Raw genomic sequence first — 19,504 nt, 5'->3', positions numbered from 1 at the left:
AAAGGATATGTATGAAGGAGCAAAGACTGCCGTAAGAACTCATGAAGGACAAACCGAAAGCTTTCCCATAACTGTAGGATTACATCAAGGCTCATCCTTAAGTCCTTACCTTTTTGCGTTGGTAATGGATGAGTTAACAGGACATATTCAAGATGATATTCCTTGGTGTATGCTTTTCGCAGACGATATAGTGTTGATAGATGAAACTCAGGAAGGGGTAAATGCAAAGCTTAACCTTTGGAGAGAAGTGTTGGAATCTAAAGGTCTTCGCCTAAGCCGATCAAAGACAGAATATATGGAGTGCAAGTTCAGTGCAAATGGAGGCCAAAACGAGTTAGGGGTGAGGATCGGAGATCAAGAAATACCAAAAAGCGACCGTTTTCGTTACCTAGGATCTATCTTGCAAAAGAACGGAGAATTAGATGGAGATCTCAACCATAGAATACAAGCTGGATGGATGAAGTGGAAGAGTGCATCCGGCGTGTTGTGTGACCGCCGTATGCCATTGAAGCTCAAGGGAAAATTTTATAGGACGGCAATAAGGCCGGCGATGCTGTATGGCACAGAATGTTGGGCGGTGAAACATCAACACGTACACAAAATGGGTGTAGCGGAGATGAGGATGCTTCGTTGGATGTGTGGGCACACGAGAAAGGATAAGATTAGGAATGAGGATATCCGGGGTAAAGTAGGAGTAGCCGAAATTGAAGGAAAGATGAGAGAAAATCGGTTACGGTGGTTTGGACATGTGCAAAGAAGGCCTACTGACGCTCCGATTAGAAGATGCGACTATGGGACAGAGGTTCAGGGCCGAAGGGGTAGAGGAAGACCTAGGAAAACTTTGGAAGAGACTCTAAGAAAAGACTTAGAGTACTTGGATCTAACGAAGGACATGACACAGGATCGAGCAAAATGGCGTTCTAAGATTCATATAGCCGATCCCATTCAGTGACTTGGATTTTCCAAGTCTCCAACCGAGAAGTTTTCCTCACTCGGGAAATTAAGGGAACACTACCCCAACCTACATGCTCCACTCAGAAAGCTTCAACATACAAGCTTCAACAAAAGAAAATTCAAAGAACTTAGCGAAGAAGGCTTTGGTGTATTTAACACAATACGTTGAAATGAAGGAAAGCTTATTTATTGATATCCCCGATCAGCTACAAATATGTACATATACATGAGTCAAAATAAACACACAAGACGGAGCCTTCACAAAGGTTGCTTAGGAGAAGTCTCAGCAGTCGGTAGAGCCCCAGAAAGAGAAGGCACCGGAGGGGGATCATTTGGAGCCTCAGTACTGGACAAAACCCTAGAAGGAGGAGGCATCAGAGGTTGATCATTCGGAGCTTCATTACGCGGTACAGCCCCAGAAGACGAAGGCAATAAATGCCTTTGGAACAAACCCACAAATCTCTGATGATCAAGTAAAACCTGACCATCAGTTTCCTTCATCTGGTCAAGCTTCCTCTTCATGTTTGTAGCATAGTCATGTGCGAGCCGGTGCAACTGTTTATTCTCATGCTTGAGCCCTCTAATCTCCTGTTTGAGACTCATCACTTCAGCCGCCAAGGATTCAACTTGGCGGGTTCGAGCAAATAGGCGTTGGGCCATATTAGACACAGAACCTGCACACTGAACACTGAGAGCCAGCGAATCCTTAACAGCTAACTCATCAGACCGTTTGGAAAGTAGTCTGTTATCTTTGGGAGTGAGAAGGTTCCTGGCCACCACCGCAGCGGTCATATCATTCTTCATCACGGAATCCCCAACGGTAAGAGGACCAGTAGGGGAGACGAAGGATGGGCGCCATATGTTGTCTGGAGAAGGCGGGGCTGCCTCTTCAACAAGGTTCAAGTCAAAACGACGGTCGGAGGGGCCAGACATTTTCAAAGGTGTTGAAGAGAGAAGAGGTCGGACAAATCAAGATCTTAGAAGTGCAAGAATGAAGCTTCTACTGGTGGAGATTCAAGTGTGCTTTGGAACTTAATGTCAGCCTCTATAAAAATCTGCACTCGACGGAGCTTCAGAAATCGAAGAGGCGCCTGCTCAGAAATCGAAGAGGCGTTTGCTTTCTCAAAAGCTGGGCTGCTTAGAGATCACGAGGGTTGATCTCAGAAATCGAAGAGGCATTTGCTTTCTCAAAAGTTGGGCTGCTCAAAGACCACGAAGGCCGATCTCAGAAATCGAAGAGGCGCTCGCTTTCTCAAAAGCTGGGCTCCCTAGAGACCACGAGGGCCGATCTCAGAAATCGAAGAGGCACCTACTTTTCCAGCCTTGTCAGCACCCGTCACACGCACACTCAGCTTTGCAGAAATTATGGGCATTCTGTCGAAGACTTCTGGTGAAGTAGAAAGCACATGGATCTTACTGTTCAATCACCCACTTCCCACACGCAACAATAGCTCATGGGTACCACAGATAACTTTGCCAAAGTTCTCTGCCAAAGTTGAGCACGTGAAGCTTGCAGCTCCCACTACATCGCTCTGACCAAGAAGGGTAAAAGAATAGCAAAGAAACAGCACTAACAAAGTTTAGACCCATAAATTTTGAAGGTCTAGCTACCATATTATTACCCACAAGGGTAAAGGAACAGTACCACTGCTGGATAATTGGAAAGTCCCTGTGTGTCAACCTCTGTGCTTCGTGGCAAGGTAGACTAGCAAACATGCCCAACCTTTACTCACATTCGAGAAAACACTCCCAATAAGATTGCTTGCTCCAAAATCGAAGAGGCACCGTCCTCCGAATCTCGAGAGCCAGACTCCCAACATGACTACTTTCTTAAAAATCGAAGAGAGGGTAAAGGAACAGTACCATTGCTGGATAATTGGAAAGTCTCTGTGTGTCAACCTTTGTGCTTCGTGGCAAGGTAGACTAGCAAACATGCCCAACCTTTACTCACATTCGAGAAAACACTCCCAACAAGATTGCTTGCTCCAAAATCGAAGAGGCACCGCCCTTCGAATCTCGAGAGCCAGACTCCCAACGTGATTACTTTCTCAAAAATCGAAGAGACACTGCTCCCCGAATCTTCGAGAGCCAGACCCCCAGCATGATTGCTTTCTCAAAAATCGATGAGGCATCGTTCTCCGAATCAATCGAAGAGGCGCTCGCTTTCTCAAAAGCTGGGCTGCTCAGAGACCACGAGGGCCGATCTCAGAAATCGAAGAGGCACCTACTTTTCTAGCCTTGTCAGCACCTGTCACACGCACATTCAGCTTTGCAGAAATTATGGGCATTCTGTCGAAGACTTCTGGTGAAGTAGAAAGCACATGAATCTTACTGTTCAATCACCCACTTCCCACACGCAACAATAGCTCATGGGTACCACAGATAACTTTGCCAAAGTTCTCTGCCAAAGTTGAGCACGTGAAGCTTGCAGCTCCCACTACATCGCTCTGACCAAGAAAGGTAAAAGAATAGCAAAGAAACAGCACTAACAAAGTTTAGACACATAAATGTTGAAGGTCTAGCTACCATATTATTACCCACAAGGGTAAAGGAACAGTACCACTGCTGGATAATTGGAAAGTCCTTGTGTGTCAACCTCTGTGCTTCGTGGCAAGGTAGACTAGCAAACATGCCCAACCTTTACTCACTTTCGAGAAAACACTCCCAACAAGATTGCTTGCTCCAAAATCGAAGAGGCACCGTCCTCCGAATCTCGAGAGCCAGACTCCCAACATGACTACTTTCTCAAAAGCGAAGAGAGGGTAAAGGAACAGTACCATTGCAACTGGCAGCTCCCACTACCGTGCTATGACCAAGCAGGGTAAAGGAATAGCATTACTACTTGTTGTTAGGGAGACTCCTATATATGTCGACCTCCATCCCCAACGGACAGGCAGACCTGCAAAAATGCTCAACCCTTCATCATATCTGAGAGGGCACTCCCAACGAAGCCTTTCGAAATATTCAGCTTTCTTTCCCCCCGATAATACCTCTGCAAACAAGCTATACTAGAGCAAGAATATCTCATATCATCAGGGTTAAAAGCAAGAGTATCTCATATCATGCTTTTTCCCTGTCTTTTCCTTTGGCCTTGTTTTTACCTGCAAGACAAGGAGAAAGAGAGCAATCAGTCAGCACTTGGAATCAAGCTTCCAGCCAGGAACTGACTGCCTGGAACCCCTTACCTGATTACTTACCTGGCATTGCTCTCGAGTACTCATCTTCAACATCTTATGTTTCTAGGGAAGATTCTGCATCTGCTTGAGGAACAGATAGGGCAAGTGCGAAGGATACAAGGAAGCATGTGGAGACAAGCGTAACAGCACACGTGCCGATACACCCATTACTCTGTCAAAAGCAAAAGTATCCCATATCAGTAGGGTGGAACGTACTCTAGATTTGATGGACTTGTTTTGACCCTCAAATTCTTCAGTCGGCCTTATACTCTGGAGGAAACCAGAAAACCCTCCAGCTCAGTTCAAGAATAAGCCTGTGGAAAGTTACTTCTTCAAAAGCAAAAGTATCTCATATCATCTCTTCTCATTTTTCTTCTCTTTATCCTTCATGCTGCTGCAAGATGGGGAGAAGGTGAACAATCAGTCGGAGCTCTGATTGCTTACCTTGTCTGTCACCTCTTTCAGCAGACCCCCTAGCTCGGCGACTTGGGGGACTCCTACTACATGGTTTGTATCGCGCTTGACCAAGCCTGAGACTACAAGTAAGCTTCAAGTGAAATTGATACATTACCTTGTGCATCTCCACCAGTTAAAGATACCACCCCTGGATGGAGGAAGAGTTCTTTCAGAGAAGATGCCACATCTACCTATGAGACAGATAAGGCAAGTCAAGACGACACCACACTCCGATACTTAGAAGTTTCGTGATTACGAGATCATTCTCCCACAATATTTCCTAATGTCATTTGTACAAAATCATTCACTTGTACTCACTAAAGGAGAGCTTGAACCTATGTACTTGTGTAAACCCTTCACAATTAATGAGAACTCTTCTATTCTGTGGACGTAGCCAATCTGGGTGAACCACGTACATCTTGTGTTTGCTTTCCTATCTCTATCCATTTATATACTTATCCACACTAATGACCGGAGCAATCTAGCGAAGATCACAAAAAGCGACCGTTTTCGCTACCTAGGATCTATCTTGCAAGAGAACGGAGAATTAGATGGAGATCTCAACCATAGAATACGAGCTGGATGGATGAAGTGTAAGAGTGCATCCGGCGTGTTGTGTGACCGTCGTAGGCCACTGAAGCTCAAGGGAAAATTTTATAGGACGGCAATAAGGCCAGCGATGTTGTATGGCACAGAATGTTGGGCGGTGAAGCATCAACACGTACACAAAATGGGTGTAGCGGAGATGAGGATGCTTCGTGGGATGTGTGGGCACACGAGAAAGGATAAGATTGGGAATGAGGATATCCGAGGTAAAGTAGGAGTAGCCGAAATTGTAGGAAAGATGAGAGAAAATCGGCTCCGATGATTTGGACATGTGCAAAGAAGGCCGACTGACGCTCCGGTTCGAAGATGTGACTACGGGACAGAGGTTCAGGGCCAAAGGGGTAGAGGAAGACCTAGGAAAACTTTGGAAGAGACTCTAAGAAAAGACTTAGAGTACTTGGATCTAACGGAGGACATGACACAAAACCGAGCGCAATGGCGTTCTAGGATTCATATAGCCGACCCCACTTAGTGGGAAAAGGCTTTGTTGTTGTTGTTGTTGTTGTTGTTGTGCTTGTAATACCAGGAAAGTACATTGAAAAAAATAGGAGAGGAAGAAAAATGATGAGTGAGAGGATAAGAAATAAAAAAAAGGGAACACAATATTTACCGATACAAACTTAAAAGTTTATCCAGACTTTTGAAAGAAGGGTTAGTAATATTCATATTGGCTCATTATATGTAAGGAGCCATTCTTTCTTATAAGAATATGTGACAATATTTTAAGGTACAAATATTATATTCATCATTATTTAAATAGTATCTCTAGAAAAAACATTTAATTTGGAGATCGTTTGGTCATTCATATGTGTCCAATAAATCAACGGTTATAGTAACAAGTAGCATCCTCATGATGAACCGTTAATTGATTCATCATGATTAAATGGCCTCCAAATCAAATGAATTTTTTAAGAGAGAGTCTTTATATGATGATAATAAAGAAAATGAACACATTGAACAGTTATGATTATGACATTTATACGGTAAAATAATGCAACGTCTTCTCATACTCTTTATATGTAACGTAGAGGGTGAGTAATAAGACTCGGTTTGAATAAGGAAATGGCCTTCCTTTTGTGAAACTAGCTTTTACTCATCCTCCCTTACATTTCTATGGAAGTTTGCCTGGGCAAAATAAGGGCATGCAATGGGATTGCTTATCAAAAGGCTAAACATATTTGACAACTAAAAGTGCATTTGACCATGTCTGGTATAAAAAAAAAATTAAAATGTTTACGAATTGTATAAGGGCTATGTACTTCTCCACACAAAGCACTTGCAATTTCAGTAATAAAAGGGCTTATTAGTCAAAATGCCCCTTGAAATTGTCATTGAGTCACAGTTAACCCCTTGAAATTGATTTTGTCTCACTTTGCCCCTTGAAACTGACATTTTCAACTTTTTGTCTCACTTTACCCACTTCCGTTAATGGACTGTTAAATTTAAGGGTATTTTAGACATTTTCAGTTCTTACACATTTATTTACCTCTAGTCCCCGCACTAAACAAGTCTTAATTTTATTTTTGACAACTCTAATTCAAACGCATCTTGGGGCATTTTTAAAAATAATTATTCAATCAATAGACAAAATTCCAAGCAACAAAATCATTGTATCAACCAAAATATTTGTTCGTAGAGTCATTTCACTTGCAAGACATCCATGTATCGGCTCAAAACTGCAATTGAAAAATATTCATGACAACAAAATCATTATGCCATTAAGCTATCCTATCCAAAATACTTCCCAAACCAAAAAAATCATTAAAAGAAAATGTGCATGGTTTGAAACAAAAAATTTCACATTGTTGAGCACTGATTCCTTCCACTAGGCATGAGCTTGTTCAAACTGTGTACATTTGCTTTAAATGATTTTTTTTTTTTTTTTTTTTTTTGGTTTGGGAATTATTTAATTTGGATAAGATAGCTTAATGGCATAATGATTTTGTTGTAACGAATATTTTTCAATTGCAAAGTTTCGAGCTAATATATGGACCTTTATTTTGGTTGATACAATGATTTTGTTGCTCATAATTTTTCTATTGATTGAATAACTTATTTTTAAAAATGCCCAAAATTTATGCGTTTGAATTAGAGTTGTCAACAATAAAATTGAGACTTGTTTAGTGTGTAGGCTAGCGGTAAATAAATGTGTAAAAATTAAAATATCTAAAATACCCTCAAATTTAATAGTCCATTAACGGAAGTGGGTAAAGTGAGACAAAAAAGTTGAAAATGTCAATTTCAGAAGACAAAGTGAGACAAAACCAGTTTTAGGAGGTAAACTAAGACTCAATGACAGTTTCAGGGGACATTTCGACTAATAAGCCTAATAAAAAACTTTTATATATTTATAATAAAAGTTTTCCTTGCAAAAGCACTTCTGAACATAAATGTTTCATACATAAGCAACCCTAAATTTGCCAACTTGTGACCAGCCTTTTGTTGTGTATATTTTGCAATGAACTTTTGTGCTACATGTTCACTTCTTTCTAAACACAGGCAAAGTGAGCAACACTGACAACACAGCTTCTCCGAATATGACTAAATACTGAATGAAAAAAGTAAGTGCCTGCACCAACTCTGACTGCATATTGCGCTGGGAGGAAGAAGGTAATGTAACAAGATATTTTCATCAAAGAACACTGTAAATTATTTTCATTGATTAGGGTTGGAGCACAGCATAAGCTTAAGCACTTTCCACCCCTCATAATATCATAACGAACAACGTACCGTTAATACAAAATATAGGCCTCGGTTATCGTTGTACAAAATACAGGCCTATAAAGAAAGTTTTTAATATACAAATTATTTGGACTAATTTCACAAACAACAATTGCTCTTGTGGGAATATTTGGCAGAATGGACCAACTGTGCAGCTCTCTCAACTCTGAGCCAAGATTATGTGGAAGTAAATTATAATCTCTTGCCAAATCGGGTAAAACAATGTAAGGAACATCGTCTTACTTCTTTCGGGTGGCCAAAAAATCATGTGTAAAGTGATGCTATGTCTTCTTGGGCACCTGCAGTAACAAATCAGCGAACGATATTGCAACTTTGAGTGATTATTATACGAATATTTGAAGTGAGCGCATCCACACGCACAAGAAATGCACGAACATACAAATTTAATAACAACATCATTGTATACTACACTGCTTCAAAATAAATTGAAGTACCTTTTTTAGATATTTCTTGTGGAGTTTCAATGCCCCAGTGCAAGCTTTTTTGGCATCTAAATTTCCAGTTATGTCATTCAATATCTGGCGGAGAAAAAGAGTGAGGTAAGTAAACAGACAGGTAAAAGTTGTACAAAAATTAAGTTTCAATTCAACCAACTGAAAATTTGACAACTCTAAGTACTTGTTTATTACACGGGTCAAAGATTCTTCACCAGTCCCTAACGACTCTAGAGAACTATTTTGAACGTCTCCCTTAGGGCATTAGAAATGGCTAAAGACAATTTTAGTCCACGCAGTTTGCTAGGGGCTTCCAATTTCGTCCTGCAAAACTTGTAACTATATCCTGCTAGTTAACATTAGGTTGCAATCAAGCCAAAAATCCTTAAGATGATCACTTTTCATGTTTTTTTTTTTAAGGGATTAGGCAACGCATTTGAAATTTTCAAGAACCGTTAAGGAATAAACATGTCAAACTTAGGGTCCAATCCCTTACAAAACAGCATGAAGATGTGATTATTTTTCAGGGTTTTGATCTTGATTGTAACCTAATGTAAGTTGTAAAACTACACGGACAAAATTGGAACCCAAGATAACAACATTGGAACAACAGTTTCATTTGGCTTTTAGAATTTTTATATAATCATTTGTGAAAGAACAAAACGATAGCATCATATTCTTCTCCGAAGCATGTTTGACTACCGTAGAAGAATCCACATTTTCAAGGAAAGATTTAATAGGGTTGGCTGATCAATGTTGCTGCTCCAGTCTCCTATTCCTTTCCACTTTATTACATATTTTACTTTCAGATGTAAATTATAATTTATCATGTATGTCAAATCCACCCAGCATCCTGGACCCTAGTTTGGCCACGGCAAGTGGCTTCTGACATTTAGTAACTCTTGTTTATTGTTTTAGATGAATTTATGACGAGGCTGTCCCCACATGGACATGTTTTCTGTTTAAGTCATGTAATATCATTCTCAATATAAGCTGGAAGTATAACGGTTCTAAGAATAGCAAATAGTCAACTGATAATGCTAACCTTGACAACATCATCCAGACCCCGAGCTTCTGTAAGTAGCTTTGAGCTCTTATCTTTCAGGACACTGGCAACAAGGAAAACAGAAATTGGGAGTGGTGCTTCTGAATTCTTTCCTCCACTTTTCATGTTTTCCCTCTCATACTTCCCACACTGACGTGTTGACTTTGGTTTCCCTTTAGATCCCTCGGCCTTCTCACTATCAGTATCAGATTCTTCGTACACACTGACCAAGTCAGGGTCATACTCAAGAGCCCACATCATCTGTCAAAGTTTAAATGAGATAAATTCTTACCAATATAAATACGATCTTTTAAGTTCAAGATGCAGGATAACCATGTATACGTGCACAAAGAAAAAGGATATATTTGGCCAAAAACAAAAAAGAAAAAGCAATAACTATATAGCTGCAGAAATTCACTGTGCAGGACACCCCTTCTTTATTATAGAACAGGGTGCATCGATACTTTTCAATCAGGAACACATACATCCAATTACACAAACAAATGATCTGGAGTTTGGTCTTTAATATCAAATGCGTGCGATAGTTCTTAAAATCTATTTTCGAAAAGTACCTTGTCAAATAAGTACTAACTTGCCAACTTTTACTCGGAAGAAATAAGGTCCAATACAAAAAATTCTGCATAAGTATTAAATTTAAGGAACTATATATAAGTGGAATTGTGGAGAAATATTTGATGATTACGAAAAAATGAAGTGGTTTCCCAGAAATAGTCTCACGGATTCGATAAAAGTATTTATACATGCAATAATTAGATATATTAAAAAAAAATCCAAAAGGAAGAACAGAAAAATATCAAAAAGGTACTAACAGAAACTCATTCTTACCTCCCAAAGGTATAAAGAATCACAAAAAGAGAATTCTCGTCGGAACAAAACCATAAGCATCCGGAAAGCAAATAAATAGTCACCTCCGCCTAGTGTCTCTGCACTCCAAATTGAACATATCTGTTACTATCTTCCTCATTTTTTAGCATTATGTTGAGCAACGTAAGAGAGACATGACAGAAACACACAGCGAATTTGATATTCAAATCCTAATAAACGTCTTTGTTTTCCATAAATAAATGTATCGAATATTCATCCAAACGGTTGGCGAGCATGAATTTTCATGATCAGTTCTGAGAAGAAGACTATGAATAATGAAAAATGGTGAAAATCACATATGATGTCTCCAACGTTTTACATAAACAAATATTTTCTGTCTGACAAGTAAATGGACATAATTGTAGAGCTTAGTAAAGCAAATAAAAAAGACAATACCTAAGTGCTGATGAAGTTTTGGATCAATGACTTGAGTAATTGAAGCCAGATTACTTAGTTGTGCCTCCACCCCAACAGAGCTATCGGTACATCTGAAATTTCCTCGCTTTAAATTTCAAATGGAACAAGTCATAAGAAACTGGAATCCAAATTAACCATCACCAAGTAACTTTGTAGCTTTAAAGAAAACATGTAACTTCAAATCGAAAGAAAAATATTGTAGCAACTGTTCAAGGACAGAAGTAGATGAACAAAAACAGCTAATGAATCTCATTAATACATGGATTTAAGATTGCACATCTCCTCTGTTAATTTCTGGAAGGAAGAGCCTAGCAATCCTAGTTTTTTGACACACATGGTAGGCATAGATTTGATGCAAGTTCAGAATAATATACAAAGTGAAAGATTTAGTGCAAAGTTTTACCAGTCTGCGCATCAAGCGTTCAAAGCACCAAAATGCATCTGCTTCATCATCAAGAAGGATAATCATGGGGGAGCAAAGATCACTCATTCCTGATCATTGTGTCATGAATTTCGGAGTTTAGAAACATCAATTTTTTTTTTCTTTTGAAAAAATCAAAATGAATTTTTTCTTCACTTCCCAGAAGTGTAAGGAAGGGATGGACCAGTAGTAAAATCACTCCTATGTTACCAACCTTGACAATAACCAACATCTGTATCTATCCAGGCATAAACGGCTAAAATATCCCAAAGTTTTGACAAGTTTTCTTGCTTCTCGTAAAACACTAGTGTCCTGTCAGTACGAACCACGTCAAGACCTGGCATACAAATAAAGATAATCAGAAAAGTTATCTAACAAATCATTATTAAACATGAAAATTCTGCAATCCATCAAGTTCAGTACTTTTTTCACATGTTGCAGGTAGGTGATGTAATGACATGATGAAAACATAGAATTGACCAATAAAATAGTCTAAGGGCACTGACAACAAAAAGAAAAAATGCCTGACAAAAAATAGAAGTTCCTCCAAAATAACCATAATATGTATGCAAACACAAAAAAATATATCACAAACCTATCTGATGTAGAGTAAGCATCCACTGGATTACTTTCTTGTCCGTTACTGGTTCCATGACATTCTTACGGTTTGTACTTGAACCATTGTCTGGATTTATTTGTGAAAGTACTATGGGATCCTGAATGGGCTGACCATCTTCAGTGATTACGGGGGCAGTGATAAACCTACCACTTCCAACAACAGGAAACATTTGACGGCAATCTTCCTTCGACCGAGCATATTGCACTCTGAAAAGGACAAAGCATGATACTTAACAAATAATACCGAATAATGGGACAGGTTAAGCATAACATGCTGGAAACTGACAAGATAACATTATGTACAGCCTGTACGTTTGGAAATATACACATCCCACATAAAATAGAGATGCTGGAGCCTGGATCCCTATCGTATGAAGAGGAAAACCTGAGTCTTTTGCTAGCATGTTTCGCCATTGTTGTTAACTAAATTTACTCACTTGGGGTACATCGCAAGTCATAAACCTCAACTCATGATATTGATCATTTTCCCAAAAGATCATCTTTAAATTACTTAACGAATTGCAGTACTAAAAGATACATGAACCAGAAATAATTTCTCCTTAGACCATTCTCATCAATTGTGAGTGTACTACCCAAGGAAACTTCATTAGATAAAGAGAAAATAAAAGGTAAATGACTAATAAATTTGAAGGAACCCGAGTAAGGCAGGAAACAAGATATACCTTCGACGTTGCCGAATCTGCTCTCTTTCATCAAATGTGCTCGTAGGATCATAACAACCTAATAGAAACTCCCAAACTTCTCCTCTAATTGATGGATGGATTCCCTGATTGCCAAATATAATATAATTATGGATTGAAGTTGACTACTAGCCTTGCAAATTGATTATTTCATGAGTAAAACAATAAAGAACAACAAAAATATAAAGAGAAAAAGGTGAATCCATAAAGACAAGTATTGATAGGATTGTTGAGACGCTCTGATAGCTACACAGAATCCAAAACTGAGTTTTATAAATATAACGACAAAATTTAGCATACTAAGTGGTAGCTTTGAATCATGAAGATTCACTCACCCCACGGTGAATTCGACTTAAAGTCTTGCCTATATCCAGTTGGCCTTCTGGACTAAATGCAGCCTGCCATTTCCTTACACTTAGAGTTTTACCTGCCTGCATGAGCAAATAGAAATAAGGCATGGAGATTGAAAGAAGCACATCATGGTAATGAGACATTGAAATCACTATGAAGTAATAAGACAATTGCAGACATATTTAATAGAATACACAATGAATCTTTATCAGTTTCTCATTGTTTAAAAGCCTTAGTATAATCAAATCATTTTCTTATTAAGGCCAACCCCCATGAAACATAATCCAGATCGATGTTCCGATTCATAATACTTTGGTGATCCAGATCACAAATATTGGCGTTACAAACGTATCCTGATATATGGAGAAGGACACGGAGTTAAAATGTCAAAACTTGAGAAAACTTTCAAGCCAAAGATTCTGACATGCTGGAGTTTGAGGCAAGGGTTTGTGCAAATATAGCTATATTTCTCTTAATTGCTCACAATTATCAATTTCATATTTGTGTACGTAATTGTTCACACATTCATATACAGATTTCTATGAAGTTGTGCATAAGCAACACCAGACCGAATATCCCCAACATATTGGGTAGGCGTTAGCGGGTGGGAGCATATTGACTCTCGGATATGTATTGAGAACCAACAAGATCCTCATAACTCCGGTTTTAGTCACCAGAATAATCCTATATCTGTCCTACATTCTCCTTCCAAAATTCAACAAGGTGATCAATTAACATTAACATTAACACTATTCCCAACTTTCTCCTTCCGAAAAATCTAAAAATTTTCCAATTTCATCACTTTGTGATTCTATATCAACACCACCAATTCATGATCATAACTAAAAATCTAGCACCCTGCATTATCAAATCTGATTCACTACACAATATCTTGGTTTTCAAATGGGAAAAGATCAAAATTAAGACGATGGGTATCTAAAAACCCAATCTTTAAATCCAAATCCAACAATCAAACAAAGAACAGAAAGAAAAACCTTGATCTTGAAGCGGGTTTTGGGAACATCAGTACACTCAGGGCGTACTTCATAGAAAGAATCAGCAGGAGTCCCAGCGTCCCTCCACATTCCAATCCCCCAAAAGCACTTTCACAGAAGACACAAAAGCACTTTCCCCAAACCAACAAAGATGGCCTCAACCAGCACTCAGAGCAAACCGCTTTTCAACAAATCAACCAAAACCCAGAAAAAACCAATCAAAACCCAGAAAAAATAAACTTCCTCAGACCCTTTGGATCAAGCTCAAAACCCCACCAAAAAAAGAAATGATCTGTTTTTCCTTTTTGCTTTTATGGGTATTATTTTTTTTTATGTTTTCTGTGTTGGTGTGGGGGTGTGATTTTATACGACAATGATGATTGTCGCGGTAAATACTCTGTCAAAGTCGTCGTGACGAGACGGCTGCCATCACACACCACACCTGAAAATCCCCACAACCAATATTTATTTACTCTTTAACCTCCCCTGTTTTCCCTTTGCTTTTCACTCATTTTCACTGTCTAAATTTTCTATGTCATCTATTTATTACGCACGTAATTACCCTACATTTTTATCCTGAAATAAAGGAGTAAATAAGAAAAAGAAATTACCTGTACTTGGGTCACCTTTTTCTCTGTGGTAAATAAATTTACTATTTTCTGGGATTTTCTCATTGGTTTTTTTTTTGTTTTTTTGGGTGGCAGAAACTTGACTGGGTGGCTGAGAGATTTCCAAGGCCATCGCTTTCGCGGGAACACAGAAAGAAAGCCATGGAAGTTGTAAGACTGAGTCAAGTCAACGCATTGGGTGGACCCTGATGAGAGGGTGAGTAGGATGGCTTTGGATGGTTTTGGAGTCGGTCAACTTTGTTAACATCTCGAATACGTCGAACCCATGCATAGTTGATCTATGTGCCTTGAATGTCTATTGTTTTATACGGTTGTATGGCCTTATGCTAATCTTAATTATATGTAGTTAACAAACAATGAAATATACTTTATGCCAAACATATTTAGTAGTAATGTTACGAAGATTAAATTTTTAGACAGAATTTTGTAAATTAAATGACATTGAAATTAATGATTAGATTATTATTTAAGTGCTGATTAACGTGCTTGCTTTTTATTAATAAATTTAAGGAAAAATTTAGCGCCCAAAGGATTACCATCCCATGCTTTTTTCTTTGCTCCTAAGTCATTGACAAAGCCGACCGGCCAAGGGCCTCAAAGCTTTGACACACACACAAAATATTAAGTTAGTCTATGCATGCGAGGTTTTATTTTTTGTATAAATAATGAAAATTCAGTATGCTTAAAACAAGGAGCAAGTAGAAATAGTGGTTAGTTGATGAGCTTTGAATAGATGTCTATGTGAGTTCGAGTAATGCTCCCATAGAAAAATACGATGCATAGGTCTCTAATCGCATTAAACTACATTACTTAATCGCCACGATAACTCTAAAACAACAAGTGAAGTAGATTCAACAATTCAAACAACTCAGCCCCGTAGAAACAGTGGTTAGTTGATGAGCTTTGAATAGATGTCTACATGAGTTCGAGTAATCCTCCCATAGAAAAATATAATTCATGTGTTTCTAACCGAATTACTTAATCGCCACCATAACTCTAAAACACCAAGTGAAGTAGATTCAACAATTCAAACAACTTGGCCCCTTGACACATAAAAGAAATCTACAATACCTAGATGAAACTAAAACGAAAGAACTCTCCTAAGAGAGAAAAAAGAAGCAAATTTCTAATGAGTTTCTGGTAATTATTAAACTAAATCAAACTAAATGAACAAAACAGTGATGCCACTCCATATCCTCCTGGCATCCCGAAGAGAGCCATAGTTGTTAGGAATGTCGATACTACAAGATAGAGAATGCACAAGGTAAAGTAGAAAATGGACACCAAGAATTTATATGGTTCAACAATTTATGCCTATGTCCACTAAACAAGGATCAATCTTCACTATATTAAAAAGGTGAGTACAACAAGAGTAGTCTTACCAAGCCAAAGATAAGGCTTAATATATACAAGAAAGTATGGCACATACTTTCTATCACTCTAAACTTCACTCACATAATGTGTAGTGGAACACACTCACTCTCACTCTTGGAGTGGAACTAAACTTCACTCACACAATGTGTAGTGGAACACTCTCACTCTCACTCTCATTCTTGGAGTGGAACTCTAGCTTTGGACTTGATCCTTAGCTACTCACTACTCTCTTGATTGGTTGGTTGATACAAATGGTGTGGATGCCTTCTCCTTTTATAGGCATGGATGGAACCTTAAAGAAGCATGGAAACATCATGCTAGAGATATCTAGATAATTCCACTACCTTCCTAAGCTAGAATTATCTACACTAATCTTGTATGTTGGTGGAATCCTCACCATTCTTCTAGACTCTTCCACCAACTTGAACTTTGCTAGAATTCTCTAGCATGTGTATGGATCTTTCCATTTGCAACCAAAGAAGCTAGTACTCTCTAGCTTCTTCCATCAACTTGATAACATGCTAGAATTGTTTAGCATGCTCCAGGCACCTCACTTGCTTACTAGAATAATCTAGAACATTCATCATGGGCTGGACCATATACCAATAATCTCCCCCTCCAGTCCATGAGGGAAGAATACCAGAAAATAGGATTGGTCCTCTTGACCAAACTCCCATTGATTGAACTATTCATTAACCAAGACCCTCTCGATTAGACTTCTCTTGACCAAGCTCCCCTTGATCAGAACTACCATTGTCATTGGCAAAGGCAATTATATACTTCTTTGCCAGAAAAGCATTGCTTGTTTGCATTAAAAAAGCTCTTCACCGTAAGTCACAACACCTACAGTATTGTTTCCATCCCTTTGTTTCTTTTTCCATTTACGACAATGCTTCTTCATGTGACCTTTGCCACAATGATGGCATGCACCCCTGAACCTCGACTTGGATCGGCTAGGACTCCTGCCATGACCTCTAGGTCCTCTACTCTTGCTTCTTCCTCGGTTCTCTGTGACAAATACTTGGCTGCTATCTGTGCCTGAAGTCTTTCTCCTTGTTTCTTCATTGAGCAAGCTATTTTTAACATTATCAAGAGTAAGAACACTAGTAGGAGCAGAGTTACTTACACTCACCACAAAGGTCTCCCAACTGTCTGGCAAGGATTAAAGTAACAAGAGCGTTTGTAGCTCGTCCTCGATCATCATTTTCATAGTAGCCAACTGGTTGATGATATTCTGGAAATTGTTCAAGTGTTCTGCTACACTTAAACCTTCCTTGTACTTCACATTGATGAGCTCTTTGATTAAGAAGGCTTTCTTGGCTGGGGTCTTCTTCTCGAACAAGGACTCAAGCTTCGTCCAAAACTCGCGGGCATTGGTTTCTTTAGACACATGGTGAAAAACACTATCGTCCACCCATTGTCTAATTGTGCCAATAGCCTTGCGATTCATCTTCTTCCACTCGGCATCGGACATGCTCTCGAGCTTAGCGGCATCTCCTTCAATTGGCTCATGCAGATCCTTGCAATAGAGAATGTCCTCCATCCTTGGCTTCCATGTTACCCAATTGGAGTTGGTGAGTTTGATCATAGTGTCACTTCCTTCCATCTCGTAGTACGAGCCAACCGGACTCTGATACCACTTGTTAGGAATGTCGGTACTACAAGATAGAGAATGCACAAGGTAAAGTAGAAAATGGACACCAAGAATTTATGTAGTTCGGCAATTTATGCCTATGTCTACTAAACAAGGATCAATCTTCACTATATGAAAAATGTGAGTACAACAAGTGTAGTCTTACCAAGCCAAAGACAAGGCTTGATGGATACAAGAAAGTATGGCACACACTTTCTATCACTCTAAACTTCACTCACACAATGTGTAGTGGAATACTCTCACTCTTGGAGTGGAACTCTAGCTTTGGACTTGATTCTTTGCTACTCACTACTCTCTTGATTGGTTGGTTGATACAAACGGTGTGGATGCCTTCTCCTTTTATAGGCATGGATGGAACCTTGAAGAAGCATGGAAACATCATGCTAGAGATATCTAGATAATTCCACTACCTTCCTAAGCTAAAATTATCTATACTAATCTTGTATGTTGGTGGAATCCTCACCATTCTTCTAGACTCTTCCACCAACTTGAACTTTGCTAGAATTCTTTAGCATGTGCATGGATCTTTCCATTTGCAACCAAGGAAGCTATTACTCTCTAGCTTCTTCTATCAACTTGATAACATGCTAGAATTGTCTAGCATGTTACGGCCACCTCACTTGTTTACTAGAATAATCTAGAACATTCATCATGGGCTGGACCATATACCAACAATAGTGTCGTACTGACTAAATTTGAACCATATGCAATATGATAGATTTCACTCCTTGCAGCTCCAAACTCATATTGAAGGTGACAACTTGACAGTCTTGACCCAAACCTTTTAGGTAATCATGTGCATGGGTCAAAAGACAGCAAACATTTTGGCGACTACAATGTGTTACGGTGACAATTCTACACCAAAATAAAAATAACAGGAAGGGGAGAAAGGGAATAGACCAAGAAGGATTACCAAGAGGGAAAAAACCTAGCCACTTTGAGAGAGAAATTGCGTACAATTTTTATTACATATAAACCTTAAGCTCGAAGCATTCGTTTGGCTCGTTACAGCTTGTCCATTGGTAGTGAACGTGAATGGTTACTTACTTCGGCCGCCTTCCTTTATCTTGGATCTCCATGTTGAGGAAATTCTGTAACTGGTTCTTATTGGTTCCTACCAAGATTTGTTTACCTTTGGTCGAGGTTGACCTGTAGCCTTGACCTCCACCCCATTTTACTACACTATCGATTTTTCTTCTTCTTCTTCTTCTTCAATAAAAAAAAGAAAGAAAAAAAAAACTATAAGCCCGAAGCAAACAAATACAATATAACATCTTCTTCAAAGTAGATTTTGGCAAAGCTTGTGAAGAGCTCAACACAAAATTAGAAATGGAGAATCGGTTTTATAAAGAAGTTGAGATTTCAGAATAAAATCTCATGTGTGACGAATTTTCAAACTCAATTATTATGAAAGAAGTTGAGGTTCCACTAGAAAATCAAATGGTAATATAGAGAGTAGCCAAACTCCTTATCAACACATATTACGTCTCTTATTTTCCCATTTTGGGATTCTTATATACACTCAACATTTACAAAGAGGTGTGCTTAATTAGGCTAAGTCACACAATGAGTTAGTCATAATAATTTAGTGTCGAATTCGCCCTTACAAATATATAAGAATATATACTACTAAACTGTAGTATTAGTAAACATCAATCCTTATTTTGGTTTAAAAAAAATATTTATGTTAAGGATAAGATCCTTATTAATTGTGATGCATATATACAATGATCCTCACGAACAGAATCATTCAATGAATTTGCAACATCCACAAGAGCATGTGTTTGCAGTTCTAATCCAAAAGGTTACTTCATTACCTTCTCACAATGATTTGATTAATTTGTATCTTCTAAAAAAATTGCACCGTACGTCCGACGGAAAAAAGAAAGTTAAGCTTCCACTTGAGCTCTAAAATTTGGAACCTGTGCTCGTTCACTGGTCAGGAGGTCAGTTCTTCAATGCAAAATACCATTCTGCAAGACTTTTATTACTGAGTTCCATAACTTCATTGCAAATTGACATAGGGAAATGCCTAGAGGAGAGACA

The 19,504-nt window shown here is 38.7% G+C and overlaps 2 protein-coding genes and 1 long non-coding RNA gene across 3 annotated transcripts; all 3 read right to left on the bottom strand.

Moving 5' to 3' along the window:
• Nucleotides 1-1,119: 1,119 nt before the first annotated feature.
• LOC126589523 (uncharacterized) lies at nt 1,120-4,745 on the bottom strand. Its single transcript, XM_050254841.1, has 2 exons — nt 3,593-4,745; nt 1,120-2,677 (listed from the first exon to the last, which is right to left on the bottom strand). The coding sequence occupies exon 2, from the start codon at nt 1,885-1,887 to the stop codon at nt 1,213-1,215; it is 675 nt and encodes a 224-aa protein (XP_050110798.1). The 5' UTR covers nt 1,888-2,677; nt 3,593-4,745; the 3' UTR covers nt 1,120-1,212.
• Nucleotides 4,746-7,818: 3,073 nt separating this feature from the next.
• On the bottom strand, nt 7,819-14,314 carry LOC126589518 (rab GTPase-activating protein 22-like). Its single transcript, XM_050254834.1, has 11 exons — nt 13,802-14,314; nt 12,791-12,886; nt 12,438-12,541; nt 11,732-11,961; nt 11,351-11,473; nt 11,119-11,207; nt 10,695-10,800; nt 10,260-10,357; nt 9,414-9,674; nt 8,369-8,452; nt 7,819-8,212 (listed from the first exon to the last, which is right to left on the bottom strand). The coding sequence occupies exons 1-11, from the start codon at nt 13,889-13,891 to the stop codon at nt 8,195-8,197; spliced, it is 1,299 nt and encodes a 432-aa protein (XP_050110791.1). The 5' UTR covers nt 13,892-14,314; the 3' UTR covers nt 7,819-8,194.
• Nucleotides 14,315-15,737: 1,423 nt separating this feature from the next.
• On the bottom strand, nt 15,738-18,003 carry LOC126589526 (uncharacterized). Its single transcript, XR_007611851.1, has 2 exons — nt 17,894-18,003; nt 15,738-16,172 (listed from the first exon to the last, which is right to left on the bottom strand). It is a non-coding gene; the product is annotated as an uncharacterized LOC126589526 (long non-coding RNA).
• Between the last annotated feature and the right edge of the window lie 1,501 nt (nt 18,004-19,504).

This window comes from Malus sylvestris, chromosome 11, assembly GCF_916048215.2.
Source record: "Malus sylvestris chromosome 11, drMalSylv7.2, whole genome shotgun sequence".
Lineage (NCBI taxonomy): Eukaryota > Viridiplantae > Streptophyta > Magnoliopsida > Rosales > Rosaceae > Malus > Malus sylvestris.
This window is presented reverse-complemented; position numbering and strand designations above follow the sequence as displayed.

What these genes read in the sequence shown, in the direction of transcription:
- LOC126589518 (XM_050254834.1), bottom strand. Translation starts at nt 13,891, where the DNA reads ATGTGGAGGGACGCTGGGACTCCTGCTGATTCTTTCTATGAAGTACGC. An exon ending in TAAGTCGAATTCACCGTGGG is followed by an intron (nt 12,542 to 12,790) that starts GTGAGTGAATCT and finishes TTTGGCAATCAG; the next exon opens with GGAATCCATCCATCAATTAG. An exon ending in AGATGTTGGTTATTGTCAAG is followed by an intron (nt 11,208 to 11,350) that starts GTTGGTAACATA and finishes CACAATGATCAG; the next exon opens with GAATGAGTGATCTTTGCTCC.
- LOC126589523 (XM_050254841.1), bottom strand. Translation starts at nt 1,887, where the DNA reads ATGTCTGGCCCCTCCGACCGTCGTTTTGACTTGAACCTTGTTGAAGAG.